The 26260-nt window shown below is 44.7% G+C and overlaps 1 protein-coding gene across 2 annotated transcripts in view; it reads left to right on the forward strand.

Moving 5' to 3' along the window:
* Nucleotides 1–26260, forward strand: part of MARF1 (meiosis regulator and mRNA stability factor 1) — a 121089-nt gene that overhangs the window by 46549 nt on the left and 48280 nt on the right. For both annotated transcript variants that reach the window (XM_085862548.1, XM_085862550.1), the window contains exons 6-16: nt 2374–2491; nt 2601–2767; nt 2886–3410; nt 11194–11339; nt 12148–12345; nt 12509–12595; nt 16674–16754; nt 19412–19660; nt 23841–23960; nt 24214–24413; nt 24520–24740. In XM_085862548.1, the coding sequence (XP_085718674.1) occupies nt 2374–2491; nt 2601–2767; nt 2886–3410; nt 11194–11339; nt 12148–12345; nt 12509–12595; nt 16674–16754; nt 19412–19660; nt 23841–23960; nt 24214–24413; nt 24520–24740 (2112 nt within the window). The remainder of the gene's footprint in view (nt 1–2373; nt 2492–2600; nt 2768–2885; nt 3411–11193; nt 11340–12147; nt 12346–12508; nt 12596–16673; nt 16755–19411; nt 19661–23840; nt 23961–24213; nt 24414–24519; nt 24741–26260) is intronic.

Raw genomic sequence — 26260 nt, forward strand, 5'->3', positions numbered from 1 at the left:
TCTCATCGGACGAGGACAGCATGACCATTCAGGCTGTGCAGTGGAACGTCATTATTTTTTCCAATGTTTTTTATTTTTTTCATTAGCTGGGTCTAAGGTTGGTGGAGGAGCTGCAGGACAAACCATGCACAATCATGCACACTAATGCATTCGATAACACTAGATTACACTTAATATGAACATGGCTGCTGACCTTAGAGGGGGGCGGGGGTGGAAATGCGTGATTGGGGTATGTGGGGAGGGGGGTGGGGACTCGGAGGTTGTGGAATGACAATGTATCGGGGCACTCTGTACTGGTGTCGTACTTACAATGTCACATTTCCCCTCCGTGGACAGCAGTGCAATTGAATGAAAAATGTCCTCCTCACCATGTATGCCAACCTGTTGGGCTTGTCCGTGAAATATCCTTCAAATGCTAATTGTTAAGTGAGGAAGCAGCATGTACCTCTTTATCCCACCCCCTCCCGGAGGGGGGAGGGGAGCGGGATATTGTAATCGTCCGGTTTGTTTCTCTGTTTGTTTGTCTGTTTGTCTGTTAGCAACTTTACGGCAAAACGGCTTTAGCAAACACTATCAAATTTAAGCCACAGGTGGGCAATGAATCTTGGACGACCCCATTAACTTTTGGGTCCAATTGGATCAAAGGTCAAAGTCAAGTCACGAAAAGATCAAAATCGTTTTTCGCTCATAACTTTGTCAAAAATGATCTGATTTACTTCAAACTCAGCTTATAGTGAACCTTATTCTATTTGTCACTTATAATCCTACCCATTCCTATAGTGAAAATGCATATTTGTGAAGATCGGTAGGGTCCGAAGTTTTGGGGGTCATTCATGGCCATCGGTCAAAATTACAAATTTTCCATTAAAACTAAAACATGGTTACGAAAATACAACTTTATGGGAAAACGGCCTGCTCAAACACTGTCAAATTGTATCCACAGGTGGGTAATGAACCTCGGACGACCCCATTAACTTTTGGGTCCAATTAGGTCAAAGGTCAAGGTCAGGTCTTCGTCAAAAATGATCCGATTTACTTCAAACTAAGCTTATAGTGAACCTTATTCTATTTGTGACTTAAAATCCTCACAATCCTATAGTGAAAAATGCATGTTTGTGAAGATCGGGGTTAAGGATGTATCAAATTAAAATTTGATTCCCAAAATAACTTTATGCCTTAAATGGGTGGGATTTGTTGTGTCTGGCACCACTTCTTTTTTTTGTCTTTGGCTCTCCCATGGATATAATTTAACCGCTGACCTCCCACATTCTGAATGGAAGCTTTCCCAAATCTGGTTAGGGTTAGGGTTAAGACTGGTTGAAAAACTAAAATATAGGCATCTAGGTTTTTACTGTCATTATCCCCATGCTTATATAAAAAAAAACAACGTGGGTATATTGTAATCGGCTCCATTTGTCTATGCTTGTCTGTATTCGTCACCCATCTCTTCTGAAACGATTGTGCAGAAATTCACCAAACTTGCTAGTTATGATCATCACAATCACATAGCAAGAAGATGCGTGAGCAGTATAATTTTTGGCCCCGCTCCCTGGGTCCCCGGGGCAGGGTCAAAAGGTCAAACATCAAAAAAATACAATTACTTTTTAAATGTAATTGCAAAAAAAAAAAAATGCAAGTCACATTTTTAAAATTAGTTTGTATATGCAATCAACTTTGTAAAGCCTGGTGTTGGCGCAGTGGTTAGGGCAGTGGCTTGGGATCCAAAAGGTCCTGAGTTCAAGCCCCGTTGGGCCACTGAATTAATACACCAGGGGGTTGACTCAGCCTGTCATCCTTCCGAGGTCGGCGAAATGAGTACCAGTGTACTGGGCCGGTGTATACCCCGGTTAAAATAGGTGTACCATATCCCTGTGTCGTAAGAGGCGACCAGGGTTGCGTCAGGAAGGGCATCCGGCGTAAAACATGTGCCAAATCACTATGCGGATCATACGGATGATCCGCTGTGGCGACCCCTAACGGGAGCAGCCGAAAGAAGAGGAAGATGCAATCAACAATGGGAACACATGAAATATTTACCCTTAATTTGGATTTGATTCCCGGTTCATGCCCCAGGGAGTGGGGACTTAGTATCACAGGGGTCAAAACAGAAGATTTTAAAACTCAAAATTTGATGTTGGGTCATTCCTGGTGGCACGTTTTGCCTTCTTTCAACTTTCCTTACGGTGGGAAGCGTGGGGATTTCCGATGGCATGCAATCGATTCACTCTAGTTTTCTTTGCAAACCTGCCCAATATGGAGAAACATGTAACTGAGCACATGAACAGTGTGCTGCATTGTTGGGAGAAGCAAAAATTCTCTTCATCAGGCTGGAATAGATGTTACTGCAATGAGATTTGTTCTTTTCTCTGTCAGGTCACCGTAGTGCACATTAATGCAACAGCCAAGAACTCGGCAGATGACAAGCTCCGGCAAAGCCTGCGCCGATTTGCTGAGATGCACGTAGCTCCTGCCACAGCAGTGCTTCTATCCAGTAAGTTTGGCAAATGTGTGGTGATGAAGCTGCAATTTGCTTCCCTACGACTGCCTGCATGTGAGAATGATGACGATTGTGCAAGAGGGGACTTTGTGTGTACTTTTAGGCGATGTAAATTTTGCCTCCGAGTTGAGTGATCTGCGTCATCGACACGGTTTTCGAGTTGTTCTTGTACACAAAGCTCAAGCTTCGGAGGCCCTGCTGCAACATGCCCACACAACACTTCTGTATGAAGACCTTGTTGCAGATCTTCCATTGTGCCCCTCACCACAGGTACAATTGACCTTATATTCACTCTCGCTCTCTCTGGACCATATATTTCCTTCCTCTCCTCTCTGGACCGCTTATCATTACCGTTTCTAAAGTTTTGTTCCTCGTCATGCCTCTCCAGCCTTGTCATACGCTCCTGTACGTACATGGCCTGCCAGGTGGCCGTGATCCACGCCAGCTCGGCACACGCCTGCGCCAGCTCTCTGAGAACTGTGGAGGGAAAGTGCTGTCGGTCCGGGGCTCTCGGGCATGCCTGCGCTTTCCCTCGCCCGTCAGTGCATGCCGCGCACAAAAGCGACTTGAGAATGAGGTCGTTTTTGGGTGCCACATCTCTGCTGCCTTCCTGCCTTTGGATGATGATCTGGGTGGATTGGACAAGGTGGGAAAGGCACCTGAGGAGACAGACTGTGCTAATGGTCATCATCAGGTGGGTCATGGTCAATCAAGTGGTGGGGAATTCGATGAAAAGGCACTGGCGGTGGGACGATCAGTGCTTAATACTCGCTCGCCGCGCCAAGCCCAAAGGAAAGGAGTCCGTACTGGGAACGGCTCAACTCCAACAAGTAAAGGTCGTCGTGTAGGGAAAGAAGATACTGTGACAAAAAATGATCTCCCCAATGATGGAGGAAATATTCCCAACACCACGGTGAGTAATGTTTCAAAATACCCAGTTTGATTGCCAACTGCGTTTTTGCTTTAACAGCCTTCATCTTAACATTCAACTTTTGGGTATATAAAGAATGGTGTTGGTGTGGGATTGGTAGATGGGAATATGGAAGCATACTTGAGATGAGAACAAGTCGTATTTTGTCTTTGTGCTTTCAGTAAGGTTTCCAAATCTCCAACTTCATCTTCAAATCTTGAAAACCCCATTCTGACGCAAACCAATGGAAGTGGATTTTGATTGCCTTATGCTATACTTTGGAAGCGATAGCTACGATGAAAAATCATTCTAAATATGTGGGAATATTTGAATTTGAGGCATTCAAATTGATCCGTATGGTCCACATTGCCCCCAATTTTAATGTTATATGTGTCTAGGCTTTTGGAAGAACTAAATGACAAAGGTCAGTTGGTATGATTAAGTTCCAAATGGTATTGGGGGAGCGTGTGGTGGTAAGACATATACAAGGAGGAAAGGATGGATAACACAAAAACGAGTAACAATGGTCCGGAGAGGAACAATGGGAAATGTTCAGCATATGTAGAAGAGAATGTGGATGTGCATGGGTGAGTGCGTGAGCTCATACGGGTTGGGGGTATTTGAATTGTTGAATTATAGCACCTGGTTTTTTTTTGGTTTTCATTTCTCCTTTCCTATTAGAATGGTTTGGATGAGGGGGCTTGGGTTGTTTTTGTGGTGATATGCATGCATGTATGTATGTGTGGTGATGCTCACCATAACAGTCAGGAGTTGCATCTGATGTTTAAATGACTAATGTGGTCATCATTCGTTAGATATTTATCGGCATGCCGTCCTGATGAGGGTAAATGAGGCCAAAATCCGGATAGGTGGCTCCGTTTGATGTTTAACTGATGTTGACCATGTAACCTTTGTTTTGACTTTCGCTGGGCCAAAGCCTCTGGATTGGAGGTGACGCTTTTGTGTAGGACTATGTCCAATGGGGATCGGGGGAGTGCTCGTCACACTCCACATGTTTCGATTTTCCCAACAGTTCCTCAACAGCTGTTATGGCGTTCACGCATTGTACACACATGAGAATCCCAATGCCACACTCCCCCTCAGCTGCCGGACCAGTTTCATCGTATATTGTATGTGTGTGTGTGTGTGTGTGTGTGTGTGTGTGTGTGTGTGTGTGTGTGTGTGTATATATATATATATATATATATATATATATATATATATATATATATATATATATATATATATATATATATATATATATATATATATATATACATATAAATATACATATACAGTAAAACCCCGCTCTCTGAACACGCCGATTATCTGAACACCCCTCATATGAACGCGTTTTTGGCCAGTCCCGAATTTTTAGATAGGAAATCCTGTACATAGTGCCCCCGATAATCTGAACACCCCGCATATGAACATGCTTTTTACCAGTCCCAAACCAGTTTTTACCCTGCACTGTGAACGCTACTCCAACCTTTGAAGGCATCAGTGCGAAACATGGCCATTGTTCAGCTGCGGCTGCATGGCAAACGTAATACAAACAATCGCCATTGCTAATTACCACCCATCGCGCAGTTAGTTTTACTGGACGCAATGGCATAAATAGAAAATGCAGCGGGGTGTGAAGAGATACAGTGACTTAATTAGAACCAGTTTCTAAATTAATCAATGGTAATCAACCAATAAGCGTCAAGAATTACAATTTCGTCCAATCAGCAGAGGCCTCCCCCTGAGGGAGGGGCACAAGAAGGCCCTGCACACCTCCCTTTACATCAATCTTCACTTGCTATTGAAGTTCACGCAGTACGATACACCAAAATGCCGAAAACGCGTCACGATCTGCCGTTGGAAGATAAAGTCTGTCTGGTAAAGGAAGCGGAATCCAAGTCGCAACGCAAACTCACTGCTGATTTGGGAATTTCGCTGGGCGCAGTGAACGGTATTTTACGTCGTAAAGAGTCGATATTGAAGGAATTTGAAGACGGGGCCCTATCTTCACGAAGTCGACGAAAAGGAGGCAGTTTCGTAGACATTGACAACCGCGTGCACACATGGTTCCATGCTGCTCGTTCAAAGAGGATCCCTGTCAGTGGACCTATGGTAAAAGCGAAGGCCTTAGAAATCGTGACTGCCATTGGTGAGGTGGATTTCAAGGCATCCAACGGCTGGCTTGCCCGATTTCAAGCTCGAAACAAGATCTCGGCACGTGCAGTTAGCGGCAAGAGTGGTGGCGTTGATAAGATGACAGTAGAGGAGTGGAAAACACGTCTGCCACAGCTATGCGACGGTTTCAAGCCACAAGACATTTTTAACGCCGACGAGACTGGCTTCTTCTTCCGCGCTCTACCCAAACGGTCGCTGGTGGAAAAGGGAGACTCCTGTCATGGTATAAAGTCATCAAAGGATCAAATAACGCTGCTGTTGTGCGCTAGTATGACTGGCGAGAAACTTAAACCACTCGCCATCGGCAACGCAGTGAAACCACGTTGCTTTCGTAACATCAAAGTCGATTCCCTCCCTGTGTCGTAGACAGCAAACAAACGAGCGTGGATGACCTCGGCGTTGTTCGTGGAATGGTTGAAAGCGCTGGACAAGAAGATGCGAAACCAACAGCGGAGGATTCTTCTCTTCGTAGACAATGCGCCGTCTCATCCAATGGGTGTGACGCTGCGAACGTGACCGTAAAGTTCCTGCCTCCGAACGTTACGTCGGTCTTGCAGCCCCTTGACCAAGGCGTGATAAGCAACCTGAAGCGTCTTTTCAAACAACGGCTGCTCCGGCACGTGCTGTCGAAGATCGATACCGCTTCAAACGCAAACGAAATCTTGAAGAGCGTCAACGTTCTCCATGCTGTTCAGTGGAGCAGCAATGCATGGGATCAAGTCCAGCTGACGATTACCAAGTGCTTCGTCAAGTGCAGCTTCCCTTCCGAGTCACTTGATAGTGACTGGGACACTGACGATGACCTCAGCTTGCGCGAGCTCATTTCGCGCGGTGCAGAGATTGGCGTATGCGACGACGTGACCCCCCGAGGAATACGTTCGGTGCGACGATACGGTGCACATTCATGACTGTGAGGACGACGACTGGGAGAACGATTTAATGCGGAAAGACGATGACGAAGAGAATGTGGACAAAGAGAATGGGGACGAAGAGGAAGTGGAAAACATGCAGGTGACGGTACAAGATGGACTCGGTTGTGTGCAAAAGCTTAAAACTCTCTTTCTGAATCAAGGATGGGCAGAGTTGCTCGCTCCTTTGGAAAGAATTGAACATTCAGTTCAAGTTCATGTCCGAGAGAATGCCAAATCGAAGCCACAGAGTTTTATAACATCTTGGCTTAGAGACAAACTCTTTAGAGTTAAACATTTTCTGGGGGAGCATGTCCCCAGACCCTCCTAGATTTTTCGGGCGTTTTACACCCTCAATTCTCGGTTGCTTCGCGATTTCGCTGTACACATTAGAGATAAATTTCAAATTTTGATTCTCGTGCTGTCAATTTTGCATTGCATTTTTGATCTTATCAATTTTCTTTCTTTCCTTGGCAAATAATTCGAATAATTTTATAATTACTACTGAATGCCAATAATTGCGTGCTCATTTGGTCTGTGGAATGTGTATTTAGATGTGTATGTATTGATTAAACGACTTTTGTGATCTATTGAATACAGATGACGCGTTCATGGTCGGTTGATACCCTAATCCCCGATAATGTGAACACCCCGCATATGAATGCATTTTCATCCAGTCCCAGAAGTGTTCAGAATAGCGGGGTTTTACTGTATATGTATGTATTCAGTTTACATGCTTGGGAGCCTCGTTGGCATGCATGGCTGTCTGCACTCTCTCTGATGATTCGCCGATAAGAGATGAAACCGGTCCGGCAGCTGAGGGGGCGTGTGGCATTCGGATTGTCGTGTGTGTACGATGTGTGAACGTCTTTACAGCTGTTGAGGAACTCGGGGAAGGGTTTGAAACAGCCAAGCGCTTACCTTGGGTAGGCCTTCTCGGGTTGCTTTATGCAGCAGCTTCAGCTGGAGGAGTGTTGTTGTTCGTCTTTCGGCTGCTCCCTTTTGGAGTCGCCACAGCGGATCATCCGTTATGATCCGCATTCTGATTTGGCATAGGTTTTACGCCGGATGCCCTTCCTGACGCAACCCTGGTCGCCTCTTACGACACAGGGATAAGGATTGGGTTTCGCCATGATTCCGGGATGCCCTACACCCTCTCATACCGCGGCCCAGCGCAGAGCTCCCGTCCTCAAGCGATCCTCCAACCCAAGCCTCTGAGTAGCCGGGTTACAGGCGCACGCCACTACGCCCGGTCTTCAGCTGGAGGAGTGTGGGAGGTGTTAATTGTTTATATAATCCGAGCCACCTAGGTTTAGTTGATTAGGTGAGAGCTGATTGGCTATTCCCTCTTCACAGGTGAGTGATGTGGATGGGTCTTTATTGTTTATATGTACACTACATAGCCAAAAGTATGTGGACACCCCTTCTAATTAGTGGATTCGGCTATTTCAGCCACACCCATTGCTGACAGGTGTATAAAATGAAGCACACAGCCATGCAATCTCCCAAGAGAAACATTGGCAGTAGAATGGGCCGTACTGAAGAGCTCAATGACTTTCAACGTTGCACTGTCAGAGGATGCCACCTTTCCAACAAGTCAATTCGTCAAATTTCTACCCAGCTGGAGCTGCCCCGGTCAACTGTAAGTGCTGTTATTGTGAAGTGGAAACGTCTTGGAGCAACAACAGCTCAGCCGCGTAGTGGTCTGCCACACAAACTCCACACCTGTCAACTCTCACGTTTTTGCCGTGAGACTCACGACTTTCTGTTGAAAGTCATGTTCTCATGTTCTCGCTATAAATTCTCACACTTTAAAAAAATTACTCGGCAACAAAAAATATTTCAAACATAATTGCATTGGGACTGGTTTAAATGATGCTATAACCTTGAATACCGACTTAAATCCGATTGCTTCACGTCGTTCCGCACATCCTATATGAGAGACGGAGTACGATTGGTCAATTATCGATCATCCTGATCCAATGAAATGTCTTGTTATTGGGGGGTTCATTTTTTGCGCAAAATACTGGGAAATACGGAGTGGAAATACAAAATACTGGAGTGGAAATACGATCAATTTGCTGAAATAATACATCTTTATTGCAAGGACGATGAGTGTTCCAATTCCTGTATTGCATTTGATCTGTTGATGAAAATAAAATGTATGTCCTGTTTGTTCATGTTGTTGGTTCATTTCTTTTAGTCCATGCAGTGGACTAAACAGTAACAACATGACATAAAAACCTATCCTCTGACTGAAAAAACATATGGATGAATTTGGCACTAGAATGCAGGAAATTGCATCTTAGACACACCAGAAAGCAAACATTTTCTGGGGGAGCATGTCCCCAGACCCTCCTAGATTTTTCGGGCGTTTTACACCCTCAATTCTCGGTCGCTTCGCGATTTCGCTGTACACATTTGACATTCTCACACTTTTTCATAATTTGGGGTTGACAGGTCTGAAGCTTACAGAATGGGACCACCAAGTGCTGAAGTGCGTAGCGTGAAAAAATCGTCTGTCGTCGGTTGCAACACGACGGAGTTCCAAACTGACTCTAGAAGCAACAACAGCACAAGCACTGTTAGTCGAGAGCTTCATGAAATGGGTTTCCATGGACTAGCAGCCGCACACAAGCCTCAGATCACCAGGCGCAAGGCTAAGCGTCGGCTGGTGCAGTGTAAAGCTCACCGTCATTAGACACTGGAGCAGTGGAAACACGTTCTCTGGAGTGATGAATCATGCTTCACCATGTGGCAGTCCGACAGACGAATTTGGGTTTGGCGGATGCCAGGAGAGCGCTACCTGCCCGAATGCAAAGTGCCAACTGTAAGTTTGGTGGAGGAGGAATAATGGTCTGGGGCTGTTTTTCATGGGTCTGGCTAGGCCCCTTAGTTCCAGTGAAGGGAAATCTTAACGCTACAGCATACAATGACATTCTAGACGATTCTGTGCTTCCAACTTTATGGCAACAGTTTGGGGAAGGCCCTTTCCTGTTTCAGCGTGACAATGCCCCCATGCACAAAATGAGGCCCATATAGAAATGGTTTGTCGAGATCGGTGTGGAAGAACTTGACTGGCCTGCATTCTATGCCCAGACCTCAAGCCCATCGAACACCTTTGGGATGAATTGGAACACCAACTGTGAGCCAGACCTAATCGCTCAACATCAGTGCCTGACCTCACTCATGCTCTTGTGGCTGAATGGAAGCAAATCCCCGCAGCAATGTTCCAACATCTTGTGGAAAGCCTTCCTAGAAGAGTGGAGGCTGTTATAGCAGCAAAGTGGGGACCATCTCCATATTAATGCCCATGATTTTGGAATGAGATGTTGGACGAGCAGGTGTTCACATACTTTTGGCCATGTAATATTTTTATGTACATGTATATATGCAAACATACATACATACATACATACATACATACACACTGGTGGCGTATGCTTCCCCATTGTTCGTAATAATGAACCATGCTTCCCCATTGTCTCCGGGGTCGCTCAACTGCATTGCCAAAAATAATATATAGCACGACATCTCAAAAAGTTGTGGACAGCTTCGGACTAAACTTGGTGGACACATTGGGTGTGTGACAAGGAAGAATTGATTCAATTTTGGTGAAAATCCAAATCCGGATCCGATAATTTTTTTTTCAAGTGATTTTTCATCGTTGAAAGATAGGGATAAACTAATATATAGCACGTTATCTCAAAAAGTTGTGGCAGATTCAGATGAAACTTGTTGGACAGGTTTGGTGTGTGACCGCAACAAATTGATTTGATTTTGGTGAACATCCGAATCCAGATCTGGATACGAGAATTATTTAATTTATAAAGTGATTCTTCACCATTGAGAGATTGGGCCAAAAACGATGTCGTACTGTATAGCATGATATTTCGAAAATGTATTGGGCTTGATATGTTCTCGTGGATCAGGCATTCCGTGGCGGTATGCGCTCTACCGAGTGCCCTTGTTTGTTTATATTTTATTTTACAGATGCTTTCCGACGGGTCTGTCATTTTTATTTATTTATTTATTTATTTATTTATTTATTTTCATTTCCCCCCCTGGTGTATTGGCTTCGATGTCCGTCATCACACAAAATTTCAGCTTTATACGGCACCCAGAAGGTACCGATCTTTAATGTGAGTCAGTGGTTATAAAGAGCCTTATATATTAGATACAAACTTTTCTTTTATGAATGTCATTAATACATTTGCTGGGGGCCCATGTCGAGAAAACCAAATTTTAACCCCACCGTCGTATTTCCAGTTCAAGTCTTCGAGAAATGCATGTTCCAATTGGGCTTCACTGATTATGTGATTGGTCAATACACTTGAACGTCCTTGTTATTTGTGGTCGATCTTTCCTTAACAATGATATTAGTTATTTTTAGAGTGCCTTTCACAAGTGTGTGTCTCAAAGTGCTGTACAGGAAAATATAAAGTTAAAGAAGATGGGGGAGGGTGGAGAAGAATTAATAAATACACCTGCATTTTGACCGCTGATGAAGTTGGTTGATGTGGAAAGGCATTTGCTCATTTGCAAATAAGCTGAATATTTGACGTTGCAATAAAATCTGCTTTGCACACAAGTACCATCTCACAATTTGTCTTCCTTATCATTAGTGCATCATACAATTGTATTCACTGTAGGTTGGTGGGTTTCTTTGGTTTATCCTTGTTTTTGTATTACATCCCCAGTCCTTGGCTAAAAGAAGCAGGGCAGTGTCAGACCTGCAAGTGAAACCAAGCTGTGTGAACCAGGAACAGCCAAGCAGCCGGAAACTTGGGCCTAAAAACCTGATGCAGTCTCACGACATATTCCAAACACTACCCCATGCAGCCAGGTGTGTAGGTTGTGAAGTGTTGCCTGTATTTGAATGAGCTAAAGTCTGTGTGTTGTCAGTACCTCACTTCTTGTGAGGTACACATCTGTGAGGTAACCCTTGTAGAATCACCAGTCTGTCCGATAGGACAGCTCAAAGACAGGACAGCACACTTGTCTTGGATCTGTCTGGTTTGGGTTTGATTCTCAACCTGATTTAGAAACTCTCATCCTGGTGCACCACAGGCAGAGAATTGCATCACTGTGTGTACCCACTTTCAGATGGGCTTTAAGCTGGAGGACCCGACTCGTCGCATAGATTGCTGGTGGATTTTATAGATCCACCTTGTCTCTTTGTGAAAAGTAAGGGAGTTATCACCGGCCTCCTGACCACAATCCCAAATTCTTTCCCTAAATAGCCATTGCTTGGAGAGGATGGAGGCTCTGTCATGCCTCCTTGCCTATTTAAATGTTAGCACAGCTCTGCTGGGACCTTCAAAATTAATGTAGGAGGTCAAATTAGGTAATAATCTGTGCAGCATTTTTTTTGCTTTTCAACTTTAGAATTGCACTTTTCTTGTGTTGAGCACAAACCCATTTCAGACTTGACTGTTTGCCACTCCCGTCTGGGCATTAATCCTGATGCTGGGATCCCAGGTACAAACCCCATATGTTGTATTGATTTGTCCATCGTTTACTAATTTGTGTCAAAGTACATTATTTCCAAATGTCCTTCGCCTGTAGGACATGTCTTTACACATTCCTCACTGAGTGTTGGACACCATTAATGTTATTTTTTAATTACTACTAAGCTCTTTTGTGGTTGTCAGTGTACCAACATTGGACAGGGATTTGGCAGAACAAGTGGATACACGATCAAAGGAGAGGGCTTTCCATGTTGGCTCTCCATCAGCTTTCTTCCGACCTGTTGGCTTATTGGGCAGGCGCCAGATCTCTACACCACCACCTCTTGCTGTCTCGGCACCCGTCACACCCGTCTCCCCCTGCCGAACATCATGGTCTCCAATGTAATGATCGAGGGCTGGGTGAACGCTATCACGATTTATTTAATTTTCTTCCAGTGCTTCTTTCCCCCTCTAAGTCTCTTGGTTTCAGTCCCCCTCCCCCTCCCCACACTCTGTCTTAGGCAGTTGTGTGCAAAACTGATATTATATTGCTTGATTTTTACAGTCCACAGATGGCAGGCAGGCACGTGCCGGTGAGCATTTCTCCAAGCGTGGGTCTGATGACTTCTTGGCCTGCATTGCGCAACCTCAGGTTGGCTTATTTTATCATCCGTATTGCCTCAAAATGGATGTTATTTACCTTTTAAAGGTTACATTTAAATATCGGCACAATTGCTGAGATTTATCAGAGCCCTTTGCTTGTGACACAGATATAAGCATTTTATTTCAATCATTTCAGTGAGCAAAGAGACTGTCATAATGAAATGCTCTATTGCTGTGATATCAGCTAGAGAAGAGTGGGTTGTGGTGGAAAAAGAATCAATGATGGACTTGCGTAAATTGAGGTGTCCTTCGCTTTGTTGTAATGTCTTGATTCAAGATGGAAGATTGTGGTATAACTTGCAAAATACATGATTTTTAAAGCACCAATTTATCATGAATCATGCTTTGGGCCATTTGCAGTGCATGGACAGGTAGATGTGTATAAGGAGTGGACTGACTGGCAGGTGAGCTTCGAGAGTGCTCGAAGAGGATTGTGCCTGAACTTTCTGTAAATTTTGCATCATGCTTAACAAACGGTTTGTTACACATAACGTGCTTTGTTGTGTTACGGATCTTTGCTTCTTATCGTTTATGTTACCTGTATTTGTGAAATTTGGAATGGCCATGGGGGTATAGTTTGCAGCTGAACCTCAGCCAGTAACTAAGGAAACCTACCTCACCAATGTGCAAATTGTACATTATTCAGGTCAGGTCAGGTCAGGTATGGGAGCATGCAATGGAGCAGCACGTCACTGCATCCACTTTCTGCCTGTACTTCAGGGGCCTCCATCTGGCCATCCCCATCTCCTTGAGATGCCAATCGACTTCCTGCAACCACGAGGAACGTGGTCGGCCCATTTGCCTCCTCCACTCACGAGGCTCCCTCGCTTAGAGAATCTGGTGAGCAGGATCGGCGTCAGGAAAACGAGCCGCATGTCCATGCAGCCGCAACTGACGCTCACAAACTATGCAAGTAACAAATCTCATTTGAATCTCAGCAACCGCTCGTTGGACACAAACTCCGGCCAGCGATAGCCAAGGATTCTCCAAAGAGAATCTGGTACCAGAGGAATTAAGTCTCCCTCTCAGATCCCTGGTCAGATTTAAAGTCTCACATCCGTAGAGCAAGACTGGATGCACCAAGGACCTGAAGACTTGGACTTTCGTCTTCCCGCACAGGTACCGATAGCACCACACCCCATGATCCAGTAAATCCATGACTTCCCAGGCCCGACCCAGACGTCTATTGCCCTCTAGCTGACAACCAGCAGAGACATGAATATCACTGCCAAGGTAAGTGAATCTCTCCGTGACCTCAACATCCTCACCACAAACAAGTACAGACAAGTTAGCAGCATCCAAAATGTCATTGAAAGCTTGGATCTTTGTTTTGACCCAGGAAACCCATAATCCCAGCGGCTCTGACTCCTCAATCAGCACCTTAAGAGCCCCCAATAAAAAGGATATCCAGAGTCTCCACAAAGATGGCTGCATCATCTGTGAAATCAAGATCAGAGATCTTGACATTCCCAAACGATACACCGCAGCCTGATCTCTCCGAAATCCTCCCCAGGAACCAGGCCATACAAGCGCTGAAAAGTGTGGAGGCAAGTACACACCCCTGATGAACCCCAGTAACAACTGGAAATAAGTCAGAGATGGTATCACTACATCTTTATAGCACTCTCAGTACCAGAGTATATTTCACACATCAGATTGATCAGTTTTGGTGGCACCCCACGAAGACCAAGAATCCTCCAGAGGGCATCCCGATTCACTGAATCGAATGCTTTGCAGAGATCAACATAGGCTGCAAGCAGCCTCTGCCAAAGTTCTAGTCTGCATTATTTGAGGATCTGAAGGGCAATAGTGGGGCAACTTAGCTAAATATAGCATAACAATTGTGCATTTTGTTTGGAAAGCACCAAATTTGGCACACTAGTAGCCTATCATATTATGAAGAGATTTGGATATTGGGCCATCTCAAATTCAGCCACTGATGCCTGTGGCAGCCATTTTCCACTGCCATCAAAAATTTCAGATGGCCCAATATCCAAATCTGTTCATAATACGATAGGCTACTAGTGTGTCAAATTTGATGCTTTCCTCACAAAATGCGCAACTGTTATGCTAAGTTGCCCCACTACAAGGATACGGTCAATCATTAATCTCTTTGGTGTAAAGCCTGACTGCTCTGGGCGCTGGTGCTCAAGCAGATCGTGGCAAACCCAATCAAGAATTATCCGAGCAAAGACTGCCCGCCACTGAGAGCAGCGTCACCCCTCGGTAGTTGCTGCAGTCCTGGCGATCACCCTTCCCTTTCCAGAGAGGGACAACAAGGCCCCTCTTCCAGTCAGTTGGGACGATGCCTGTGTTCCAGGCAGAGCACAGAACTGCATGCAACGACATGAGTACCGCATTTCCAACAGCCTTGAGACGTTCAGCACGGATGCTGCAAATCCCAGGAGCTTTACCCCATTTCAACCGGTTCACCGCAGCCTGTTTCCACAAACGAAGGTGGACCACAGTTGATTCGAGGGTCAGCAATAGGGATTGTAACACCCCTGACATGCAACTTGACAGCTGGTGAATCAGCCTGGTACAGCCGCTCAAAGTAACCGGTCCAGCGGTCCTTCACTTCGGACTCCTCTGTCAAGAGCCTACCACTCTCTGCTCGAACTGCAGTACATCGAGGGATGGGCTTGGATGAATGCAATGCGCGAATTCCCCTGTAAGCAGGACGAGAATCACTTGACCACAGGTGATGCTCTACCCCCTCACAGATTCCTCGCACATCGGCCTCCTTGTTCACCCTCGGCGCATGTACAGTTTTACCCCTCAACTCCCTGAACTACTCGGTTTTGTCCTTAAGCCTGGCCCTGCAACTCTGGTCAATAGTATCCAGTGTTCCTTGAGAGACAAAATTCTTCTTCGCCCTCCAGTGAGTTCCAAGACATCCATCGGCAACATGAAGGACAGTGGTCTTGAAGGCACTCCACAACTCTTCAGGACCCCCCAAAGTCCCCAGACCCCCAAATCTCCACTCAGCCTGGCGAGAATATCTCACCTGAGGTACTGATCAACCACAGACTCAAGCGTGGCATAGAATGCGTCCTTCACGGTGAGATCACTCGCCTCAGTCAGAGCATATACAGAGACCAGGGAAACGACCTACAAGAAGTGACGAATCCTTGGTCTCAGAATATGCTCGTTTTCTGGTGTTACCTCAATTATCATTGGGGTCAGCTTATTGGACACGGCTACAGCAACTCTGGGAATCGTAACCATCAGATAGACCAGACCAAAAGTCGGTGTAAACACCCGCCATGATCTTGCTACTATCCGGTCTCCGAACCTCAGAGTGCTGCAATACCGATGTTCAGATGATAAGAGACACAGGTGATCATCTTCTCTTTGGGATAGGACATTCCTGGCACCCACCCGAAGGGACTGCCTCAGGTTGATCCAAGGAGACCGCCATCTGGTGGATGGCACCTCAGCACCACCCCGACACACATAACCGCAATCTGACCCGGGAAGGTTACACCGTGGTTTTCCTTCTATCATAAAAGAGTGTGGGGTCGGGGGGAGGGGTCCCGAAGGCTTTGTCCAATCCTGCCATCTGGTTTGCCCACCAGCGCCCAGAGCAGGCAGGCTTTACACAAAAACAAAACGATTCAACTTTTGTGAATACAAAATGCTCCAAAGTGAAATTATCCTGATCTTTCTCTGCCACGAGGCTTTCAATAGCAGTTTCAAAGTGTGCATGGGTGTGCTGTGACGGGTGTCGTATTGATACATTCACACCACTTCTGTCTTGGCATACTTGTCCATGGAAGTTTCGTACGAGTTACACAGAGGAATGAACGAAGTGTGCTTGCCTTTGTGTATGGCTGATCTACATATCGCATATGCCTGTGAGAAGGAGGGTTAACTGTCTATCCTTTTTATATACCTCAAACATATTTTATTGAATAATCACGTAGGATTTTTATGAATTGAAATTGTTTTTTTTCATTGATTTTATCTTTATTTTTATTGAATGCTGAGCATGAATTTGGCATTCTGTTGCATGCAAATGGCACATTATAAATTTTATGTATCCTTGCCTGTTTTCTTCAATTTAGGTCACAAATTGTGTCGGTTTTGCAAGATGCTCCAAATGGCTGCATGCCCTTCTTCAGATTCGTCGATGTGTTTGAGAAGAGGTACGAATTGAAATATTATTAACCTCCGCCATCTTCGAAGATGGATGGACGTTACTGTTTTCACCCTTTTCTGTTTGTTATCTTGCCAAAACGAAGTTTTGGAAAGATATGTTAGTCAGCTTGTATGTTTGTTTTTGTTTGTTTGTTTGTTTGTTTGTCTGTAATCACGTATAAAAAATTCTGCAGAGCACAGTTATCATTGGAAATTTTTGTAACTTCGCATATCAGAGGCCTATAGAGGTCCCTTTCAGTGCACAAAATTTTGAAGGTCAAGGTCAAAGGTCAAGGTCACTTTGTCGCAAATCAGGGGAGTCGACGAAACCCTTATTTTTTGAGTAATTTTGATTGGATCGTCTTCAAACTTCATGGGAATATAGTTCATGGTCTGGCGCTCAGCTGATTAGTTTTTGGTGGCGATTGGCCTTGACCTTCATGGTTAGCGCCTGAGGTCAAACATATTTCACCCCAAGGTCAAATTTTCAAGTTTTAGGAACCATATCGTGTAGTACCTCAAATTGAACACCTCGATGAGTGCTTTCTAAATATGTCAAGCTTGAGACATTATGACGTCATTTGGTGACGTTATGAGTCAAACGCATATTTTTCATGGTTACTCTGAAGAACGATTCTCATCGGAATCTCTCGTAGGCAGATATTCCTCAAGGAGTCGCTCCTGGTGGATAGCAGCTCTGTTCACCTCAGTGTGACCTTAAAGAAGTCACACGTGGTCACCTTTTTGCAAGATACGACATTGGTTTATATTTATTTGTTTGTTTGTTTGTGAACAGCATTACGGAAAAACTCCTCGACGGATTTCGACGAAACTTGGTGGGGGGGGGGGTAAGGTATTGTCCAAGGATCATGCCATTAAATTTTGGACTTGGTCCCACCCCCCCCCCAAAAAAAATTGTTAGAGAAATTTTTTTTTTTTGCATTTGTACATGTTTTAAGTGATTTCCAACCCCCCCCCAAAAAAAAATTGTTAGAGGAATATTTTTTTGCATTTCTACATGTTTTAAGTGATTTCCAACCCCCCCCAAAAAATGACCCCCCCCCAAAAAAATAGAGAATTTTTTTTTGTATTTCTACATATTTTGTGATTTCCAACCCCCCAAAAATTGTTACCCCCCCAAAAAAATTTAGAGAATCTTTTTTTTTTTTTTTTGCATTTCTACATATTTTAAGTGATTTCCAACCCCCACCCCCCCAAAAAAAAATGGTTTGAGAAAAATTTTTTTCATTGCATTTTTACTGATTTTAAGTGATTTCCAACCCACCCACAAAAAAAATTGTTACCCCCCCAAAAAAGGGAAAAAATGTTTTTTTCAATTTCTACATGTTTTAAGTGATTTCCAACCCCCCCCGCCAAAAAAAATTGTTAGAGAAAAAAAAATTCTTGCAACTTTTTTTTCAAAAAAATTTTTTTTTTTTTTTTTTGCATTTCTACATGTTTTAAGTGATTTCCAACCCCCTCCCCCCCAAAAAAAAATGTTGGAGAAAAGAACTATAACTGTCAGCACTGTTGACATATTTAATGAATAAGATATAAGGTTCACTTGAGTGACCCAGCAGTATTGGCGGTGGAGGTTTTGCACTCTCCCGAGTGCTCCCCCTCTAGTTATTATATTACCTCTGCCACTGAAGGTCGATACAGGTTATGTTTTCACCCCTGTCTGTCTGTCTGTCTGTCCGCCTGTGAACAAAATACCTCACAAAGTTGTTTACAGATTCAGGCAAAATTTGGTGTAGAGCTTGGGTATGTGACAAGGACAAAATGATTAGATTTTGGTGAAGATCCAAATCTGGAGCTGTGTCCGAGAATGTTAATGTGATTCTTCACCATTGGGAGATAGGGCCAAAAACGACATAAAGCAGGATATCTCAAAAAGTTGTGGACTATTTCAGATGAAACTTGGTGGGTTAGTTGGTTAGGTGAAAAGAACAAGGCAATTAAATTTTGGTTCAGATCCTAATACAGATCGGGCCTACCAGTGGGATGCAAAACGCAAACTAATCAGCTTGGCAGAGGTATGCGCTCTACCGAGTGCCCTTCTAGTTATCATTATTGCTCTCGCCAGAGGAGTATTGCATTTGTTTGTTTGTTTGTCTCTGACGTCATTCACACTCTGAAGGAAGCGACGCTCTGACGTCATTGGCCCGGATATAAGCGGAGTGATGCTGTGGTGTTTTGTGGCGAGATGCGTGTTTATTTTCAATCCCACAATCGAAAATTTTCTGCAAAAGTCGCATTTTCAATTCGTAGCTGAAAATTGAGAAAGGTTGAGCAAAAGTTCGTAATGTCGTTTTGAGGTCGTAAATCGAATTTTTGGTGTCAAAAGTTTTTGTACACAAGAATGAAAGTTGGTAACTCGGGAGTTATGTTATGTTTCAGTGTGTAAACCAGTTATGCTTGCCTTTTCTCCACCTCGACCTTGAACAAAACCCTCTCTTGCACCTTACTTCCTTAACCCCTCTGAAGTTGTTTGATATCCTGGGAAGAACCCATTCACTTTGTATGTTTCATAGCATAATTGTTTTTGACCTTTGTAAAGCCTTTAAAACCGATTGACTAAAGAAGAGTTGCACAACCTTATCATGCATTCGGCCAGTTGAAGTTTTGGGTATCATTCCAAATCGAGTGAATTTTTTGCATGCAGGTTTCGTCGGCAGGTGGGTGTGACAGAGTTGCAACTCCTGCGGGACTGCGTAGCAATCCTAGAACTCGGCAAATCCTGCATCGTCTGCCTGCTACCCTCCAGTTCTCACGCGTCTCCAAGCCCGCATCCTTCTCCCAGCCACCCGAGCACACCCACAAGCTGTGACCGCAGCTCTACGGCCAGCACGCCTGAGGGATTGGAGTTCCAGGAGCCTTTCTGCAAAGATCACTCGCCGAATGCCGATAGCAGGTGTGTGTGCTGTGATTGAAAGAGGGGAGGTTGTTGTGTTTTAATGATTCCAATCTTCTCACTTGATCTCATATTGATCCACAGGATTGTTTCCAGTGTCAAGGCATGTGGAGGAGCTAGAACGTAGAACAGATAAGGACATAACAGAACAAAACGAACAGCAGATGGAGGGGGAAATCGGAGATTGATGGATAAAATCGAGAGAGACTTTGAAGACAAGGGATGTAAGGCAGCATGAGGACTATGGGGAGGTTACACGACGTGCTGCTCCGGCACATGCTCCCATACCTGACCTGACCTGGAGGTTACAGGGGGTGGACAAAATGAATCCAGAAGCAAACTCCCAGGCAGGAAAACAGGAAAGTTGGAAAAATGTGAGATGGGGTAGAGTTAACTGGGGTAGAAGAGATCATGGTTTTGTATGGTGGATGATCTGAAATTGAAGTGAACAGCTGGCTTGAAAACCCAGAGGGAAGAATTAGATTGAAGAAAATGTGGAAGTTCGTTCCACAGGCAGGGAAAAAATGGGCAAGGAATGGGTGAAGCTGATCGGTTTCTATGGCGTCAAGATGAGCAAGGTGTGAGGCAGGGACACCAGCCCAAATGTGAGAGCACTCTATCAATGTGCAGATGAAGGCCTTGTAGGTGGATAACAGTTCAGGTGTGCCACTGAAGCACTTTGCATGACAGGCTTTGGCTTTGGAGGCCAATGGAGTCATCTGCACATATGGAGAGGATTTTGTGGCGCGAGAGATCGTTGATGAAAATTAGGAATAGGATAGGGCCCTGCCCAGAAAATTGCCTTGGGGGTCCCCAACCTTGACAGGGAGAGGAGATGAAAGTATCCCATTGAGAGCCACACATTAGCTATGAGAATGGGGGAAGTCAAGAAGCTAAGTGTGGAGTTGGCCTTCAATGTCATAGGCAGAGAGTTTGGAGAGCAGGTGTGGTGCCAGACAGTATCAAATGCTCAAGGTATGTCTATAGATGGCCACGATCTCATATCTGGCATTATGGACCTCCATCTATTGTTGAGAGACAAGAAGCAGCATGTCTATGGTAGAGTGACCTGGTAGAGAATAACACCAAGTAAATCAGCATGGCTGTGGCAGAGAACAACACCATATTAATCACTCAAAAGTGAGAAGAGTGTTGGTTCCAGATAAACACCATTAATTTCCATCCATTTACTGGATCCCAAAAATGCACAAAACCCCTTGTACGATGAGGTTCATCATCGCAAGTAGGACGTTGCATCATAAGGACGTTATCAAGGACACAAACAACAGGTACGAAGAACTAATGCAACGTGTTAGATAGGGTGATGTAATTAACCCTGGGTAAAATGGTGGTAAAACCCAGAATTAATTTATTTATATGTCTTTAAACCTCTTTATTTAAATTGAATGAAACACTTGAAGACTGTAGAACACAAATCGCTTTCATAATACTTCAAAGAACCTCAAGTTTTGCAGTACTTGGCCAAGTTTTATGGGGTAGTGTATGTAATAGGAGCTGTCAAGCGCAGCCCCTGGGAAGTGGGCGTGCGTGTGAGAGGGTGCAGTATTCGGGGTGAAGAAGAGGCTGCCAATATGTCTATGCCAGATGCCGATTGATGCTGCGTTCTATGGTCATCAATAAAACCTCCATCTCCAAAACTGTGACTTAACGTCGTCTTATTACAGTGTCGAAGTGTGGCGCACAAGACTGCTTCATTCATGCTAAACTTCTGGATGTTAAAAAAAAATTATTTAATTGAAATTGAAGTGCGCCAGGACCCTGACATTCATGGGGGATATGTTCCAGGAAAACCTCGTTTATGTTGAAACCGCGAATGTGAGGGGCATTGTTTCAATGTGAAATGGGGGGATAGCTTCCGGGGATTTCACGATCCGCGAATGTTGGGGAAAATCTTGCGAAAATGCTGTGGAAATGGATAAAAATCCACGAATGTCAGAGTAAAATCCGTGAGAGTTTTGTCATTGTTACAATGGAGACAAGGGGGGTAATGTTATCGGTTCGCAGCGTTTTCTGGTTCATGAAAAAAGGCCGCAAATGGCGACACCACCAAAGTCGGGGAATTGGTACAATGGGGACATTTTTTGGTTGAGTCTGTTTCTGATGTTCGTTCCCCCTCCATCCCCTCCCTTTCCTCGAATGGCCACACAGCTGACACTGCACGTAAAAAGGCTGAATACCTAAACTCCGTGTTTGCTTCTAAATCTTGTGTCCCCAGTCTATCGTTTTTCTGTACCCACCTTACCCAGTCGCACCCAGCTGTTCCTGGACTCTGTGTCCTTTTCTCCTGACAAGGTGGAGAGCTTGCTGTCAAACCTCGACTCAGATTCTGCAACCGGTCCAGACGACATCAGCCCATGTGTCCTAAAAACCTGCTCTGCTGCTCTTGCTCCCCCTCTCTCTGTTCTATTCACCCTCTCATTTGCTCAAGGTCATCGGCCATCTGCTTGGAAATCAGCAAACATTACTGCCCTGCATAAAAAAGGTGCCAAAACAGATCCCTGCATCTACAGACCAATCAGCCTTCTCCCAATCATCAGCAAGGTTATGGAATCCATCATCGCTTCAGGCATTAAATCCTTCCTCTTCTCCAATGGCTTGATTTCTGACTCATCAATTTGGTTTCAGACCAGGTCACTCTACCCTGGATATGCTGCTACTGCTCTCCCATCAATGGATGGAGGTCCTCAATGCCAGACAGGAAATCCGAGCCGTATCCCTGGACATATCACGTGCTTTCGATACGGTCTGGCACCCTGCCCTGCTCACCAAACTCTCTTCCTATGGCATCTCAGGCCATCTCCACTAATGGCTCGCAGACTTCCTCTCCTGTCACAGCCAACGTGTGGCCCATAAGGAAGTTCTCTCATTCCTCCCCCCCCCCTTCCTGTCCAGGCTGGAATTCCTCAAAGCAGTGTTCTGGGCCTTGTTCATTTTCTGGTTTTCATCAATGATCTCTCTGACTCTGGAAAATCCTCTTTATCTCTATGCTGATGGCTGTACCCTCTGCCGTACCATCTGTCATCCCTCGTATTGGCAAACAGCACCCTCTTCACTCTCTACAGATCTGGATAAAATCACAAGCTGGTCTAACACATGGAACATGTCTTTCAATCCGGACAAATCTCACACTGACCATGTCTCTCGGAAAGAATTGTCTGGAAACCCCCCCCATATATTTTTTCAACAATCCTCTTGAAGAAGTCCTTTCATTCAAGCTTCTGGGTCTCACTATCTGCTATGATCTTTCCTGGGAAAGCCACATTTCCATTCCAAGATGGCCTCCAAAGCCAGTCGCCGACTGGGCATCCTCCGTCATGCAAAGTCCTCCCTTGGCACACCTGAGCTCTTAACCACATACAAAGCTTTTGTTCACAGCCTGATTAATGCTCTCCCTTCTGGACTGGTGCTCCCTCCTCTCCCCTTTTTTGGCTTCACGCTGTGGAAACCAAGGCATTTACGATCACTCGTATCTCCCACGATGAGGCTCAGTCTTTGAGTCTCTCTCACCACAGGCAAGTCGGTGGTCTTTCTATGTTCTACCATCTCCTCTCTGGTCTCGCCCCCCCTGCTCTCTCTGCGATATGTCCACCCCCCCCCCATATTTTCGCAGGGTGCTCAAGGTCCGCCAGCAACCCCCTTCTGGTAAAACTACCAAAATCAATAATCACTGCTCACCTTCACTCTTTCATTCCTCTCCTGTTTTTTTTCCCCCCGCCTTTGGAACAAACTCCCACACTGTCTTCAATCCCACTTTTTCCTTCAGGTCTTCAAAACAGCTGTTCACCACCACCTCTTATCTTCCCCCATGCAAAACCTCGATCTTTTCTACCCCTGTTAATCCACCCCAAACCCACCTCCTTCAAATTCCCTGCTTTCCTTCCTGAAAGTCCCTGTCATGTAAGGACCTGAAAGTCCCTGTGGTGTCCATCTTGTTTACCCTGTGTACCCTGCCATATCCCACTCCCTTCCACAGATCTCCTGTCTCTGTACCCCACTGTTTTGTGCTTCCCTGTCCCGCCTCTCTTGTGTCTTGCTCACTTTGTTGTCATTCTGTGTTATTTCTCATTCGAGCCTCGACATTGTCCACAAAAAAATTAAAAAAATTAACTTGCTACATGTCATGGTCGTCTTTCCACGCTTGCTGTGCTGGGTTTTGCAGAGATCGTGACCTGGAGGTTGCCTACCTGCATTTGGGCAACGTCCATCTGTCATTGAAGACCTTCGCTCCCCAAGTTCACACGCTCCTGCATTTGCATACTGGAACGGTCCCCTTACTTAGGTACGTATCTGAGAACATGCAAGATTCTCTTTTCACTTACCTTATCTTTGAATCTCCTCCCCCTTTTTTTTGGTTGTCCATTCATCAATGGAATCCCCCTCCCACCCCCCACGTTTGCTCCAATCAACTCATCTTCATTACCTTTTCCACATATTTCCTCTCTTCTTTGATCTGCATGTTTTTATTTTAATCTGCTCTGCCCCATACTCTTTTGTCTGCCCCCCCTATACCCTCCCCTCAATTTTCAATGCAGCTTTCCTGACTGCTACTGTGCGGAGTTTGGACCCTTGCTGGAAAGAAACATGGAGGAGGATGAGGAGGGGAAAGAACCACACAGCTTGGTTCCTTTAGAACATCTTATTACCTGTGTGCCAGGCGTGCATGTGGCAATGACCACGAGTGGGACAAAGATTATCAAATGGGTGCAGAACCGCCCAACTGTTCTTCCTCCAGGTGCAGAAATTTTAATGTAGGATAGGGACCTGAAGTTATCCTGGGTGGGGGTGCTTACTCACTTCACGTTCCCGCCCCTCCCCCTCCCCCACCCCAATGCCTTTAGATTCTTGTGAGCTGCGGTGCCGAAGCCCGGCTGGCAGTCCTCTGCTGGTCCGGTTCTCACGGGAGGTATTGGAGCTGTTGGGTGCACAGCCGCACTGCCTACTTCCCTTTATGCAATTCATCCCAACCTATCATCATCATTTCGGCAAGCAGTGTCGTGTAACAGAGCTTGGCTTCAGCCGATTATCCGAGCTCCTGGATGCCGTGCCACACGTTGTGCAGGTGGGAGCAGAGTGGTGTTATCTACCTCAAGCTGTTGTAAAGGTCATGCGGGAAGCAGTGGTTGTGGTTGTTTGTTGCAGAGCTTCATTTGCCATCTTTGTTTGTTACTTGTGAAATTGAAGATTCGCAAGTGCATTGGTTGGTCTGTTTGTTGGTATGTTTGTCAATTGCCTACATGTGGCAATTTCACTCCAATCTTCATGAGACTTAACCACCCAGTAGAGGTCGTCATAAGGAAGAAGCCTATTGTTTTTGAGGTCAATAGATCAAGGGATCAAAGGTCAAGGTCCATTTTCACCACTTAAATCATCCATTTTCATATCATTGACTTAATATCTTCAATATATATAATCCCAAAACATGGGTGGACGATGAATCCTCATCGAGGTGAAGCCTGGGTCAAACCATGTGAGTTCATCTAGCAATTACATATTATTGGACCATGACTATGTCTATTAATTACGTACAATTTGAACATAGCCTTTAGACTTCTTGTCCCCTTTTGATCCCTTTAGACCCTAACTACTGTTGGACAATTAACCCTTTAGACAATTAGATCCCTTGTATTCCATAGACCCTTTCGACTCTTTAGACTCCATAGACCTTTACACCTCTTAGACCTGTGGACATTTCGAGCCTCAAGACCCATTCGACCCCTTTTCGATGCACATCACACAAACACAAACATCTATAGACTTCTTGTAATATACAGAATACTTTTTAGACCCTCGTGGAGGATCTCTAAGTCTTACTCACGTTTTTGTTCTTCATCTTCTTGTGGACTTTTTTTGTTTCACAGCCTACAGTTTTCATCGAAACTTCCTGAAATTTGGCATATATATGTAAAAATACCCTGCGCAGACAGTAACCATCTCCGATTTTGAAAATTCCTCCGAGAAAAAAAAGTTATGACGTCAAAATATCTTCGCTAATGGAAATTGCCTAAAAAAAATCTCAAACTAGGCAAGCTTTTTGAATTCTGTTTGCGGGAATCGAACAGGGCATTAGCAGAGATGAATTACCGCACATTTGATGCATCATTATGACGTCATATCAATTTTTATGACGTCATTCCTATTTTTTGACATTTTTTGTTTCATTTGTTTCACAGCCTCCAGTTTTCATCAAAACTTCCTGAAATTTGGCATAAATATGTAAAAATACCCCGCGCATACAGTAACCATCTCCGATTTTGAAAATTCCTCCCAGAAAAAAAAAGCTATGACGTCAAAATATCTCCGCTAATGGAAATCGCCTAAAAAATTATCTCAAACTGGGCAAGCTTTTTGAATTCTGTTTGCTGGAATCGAACAGGGCATTAACAGAGATGAATTACCGCACATATAATACATCACTATGACGTCATATCAATTTTTATGACATCATTCCTATTTTTTGACATTTTTTGATTCACAACCCAGAGTTTTCATTGGATCTTCGTGAAACTTGCCATGTATATGCAGAAAGCCCACGCGCAGGCAGTAACCATCTCCAATTTGGGAAATTCTTCCTAGAAAAAA

Source organism: Eptatretus burgeri, chromosome 17 (genome assembly GCF_056783735.1).
Source record: "Eptatretus burgeri isolate ZD-2024b chromosome 17, Ebu_testis_v1, whole genome shotgun sequence".
Lineage (NCBI taxonomy): Eukaryota > Metazoa > Chordata > Myxini > Myxiniformes > Myxinidae > Eptatretus > Eptatretus burgeri.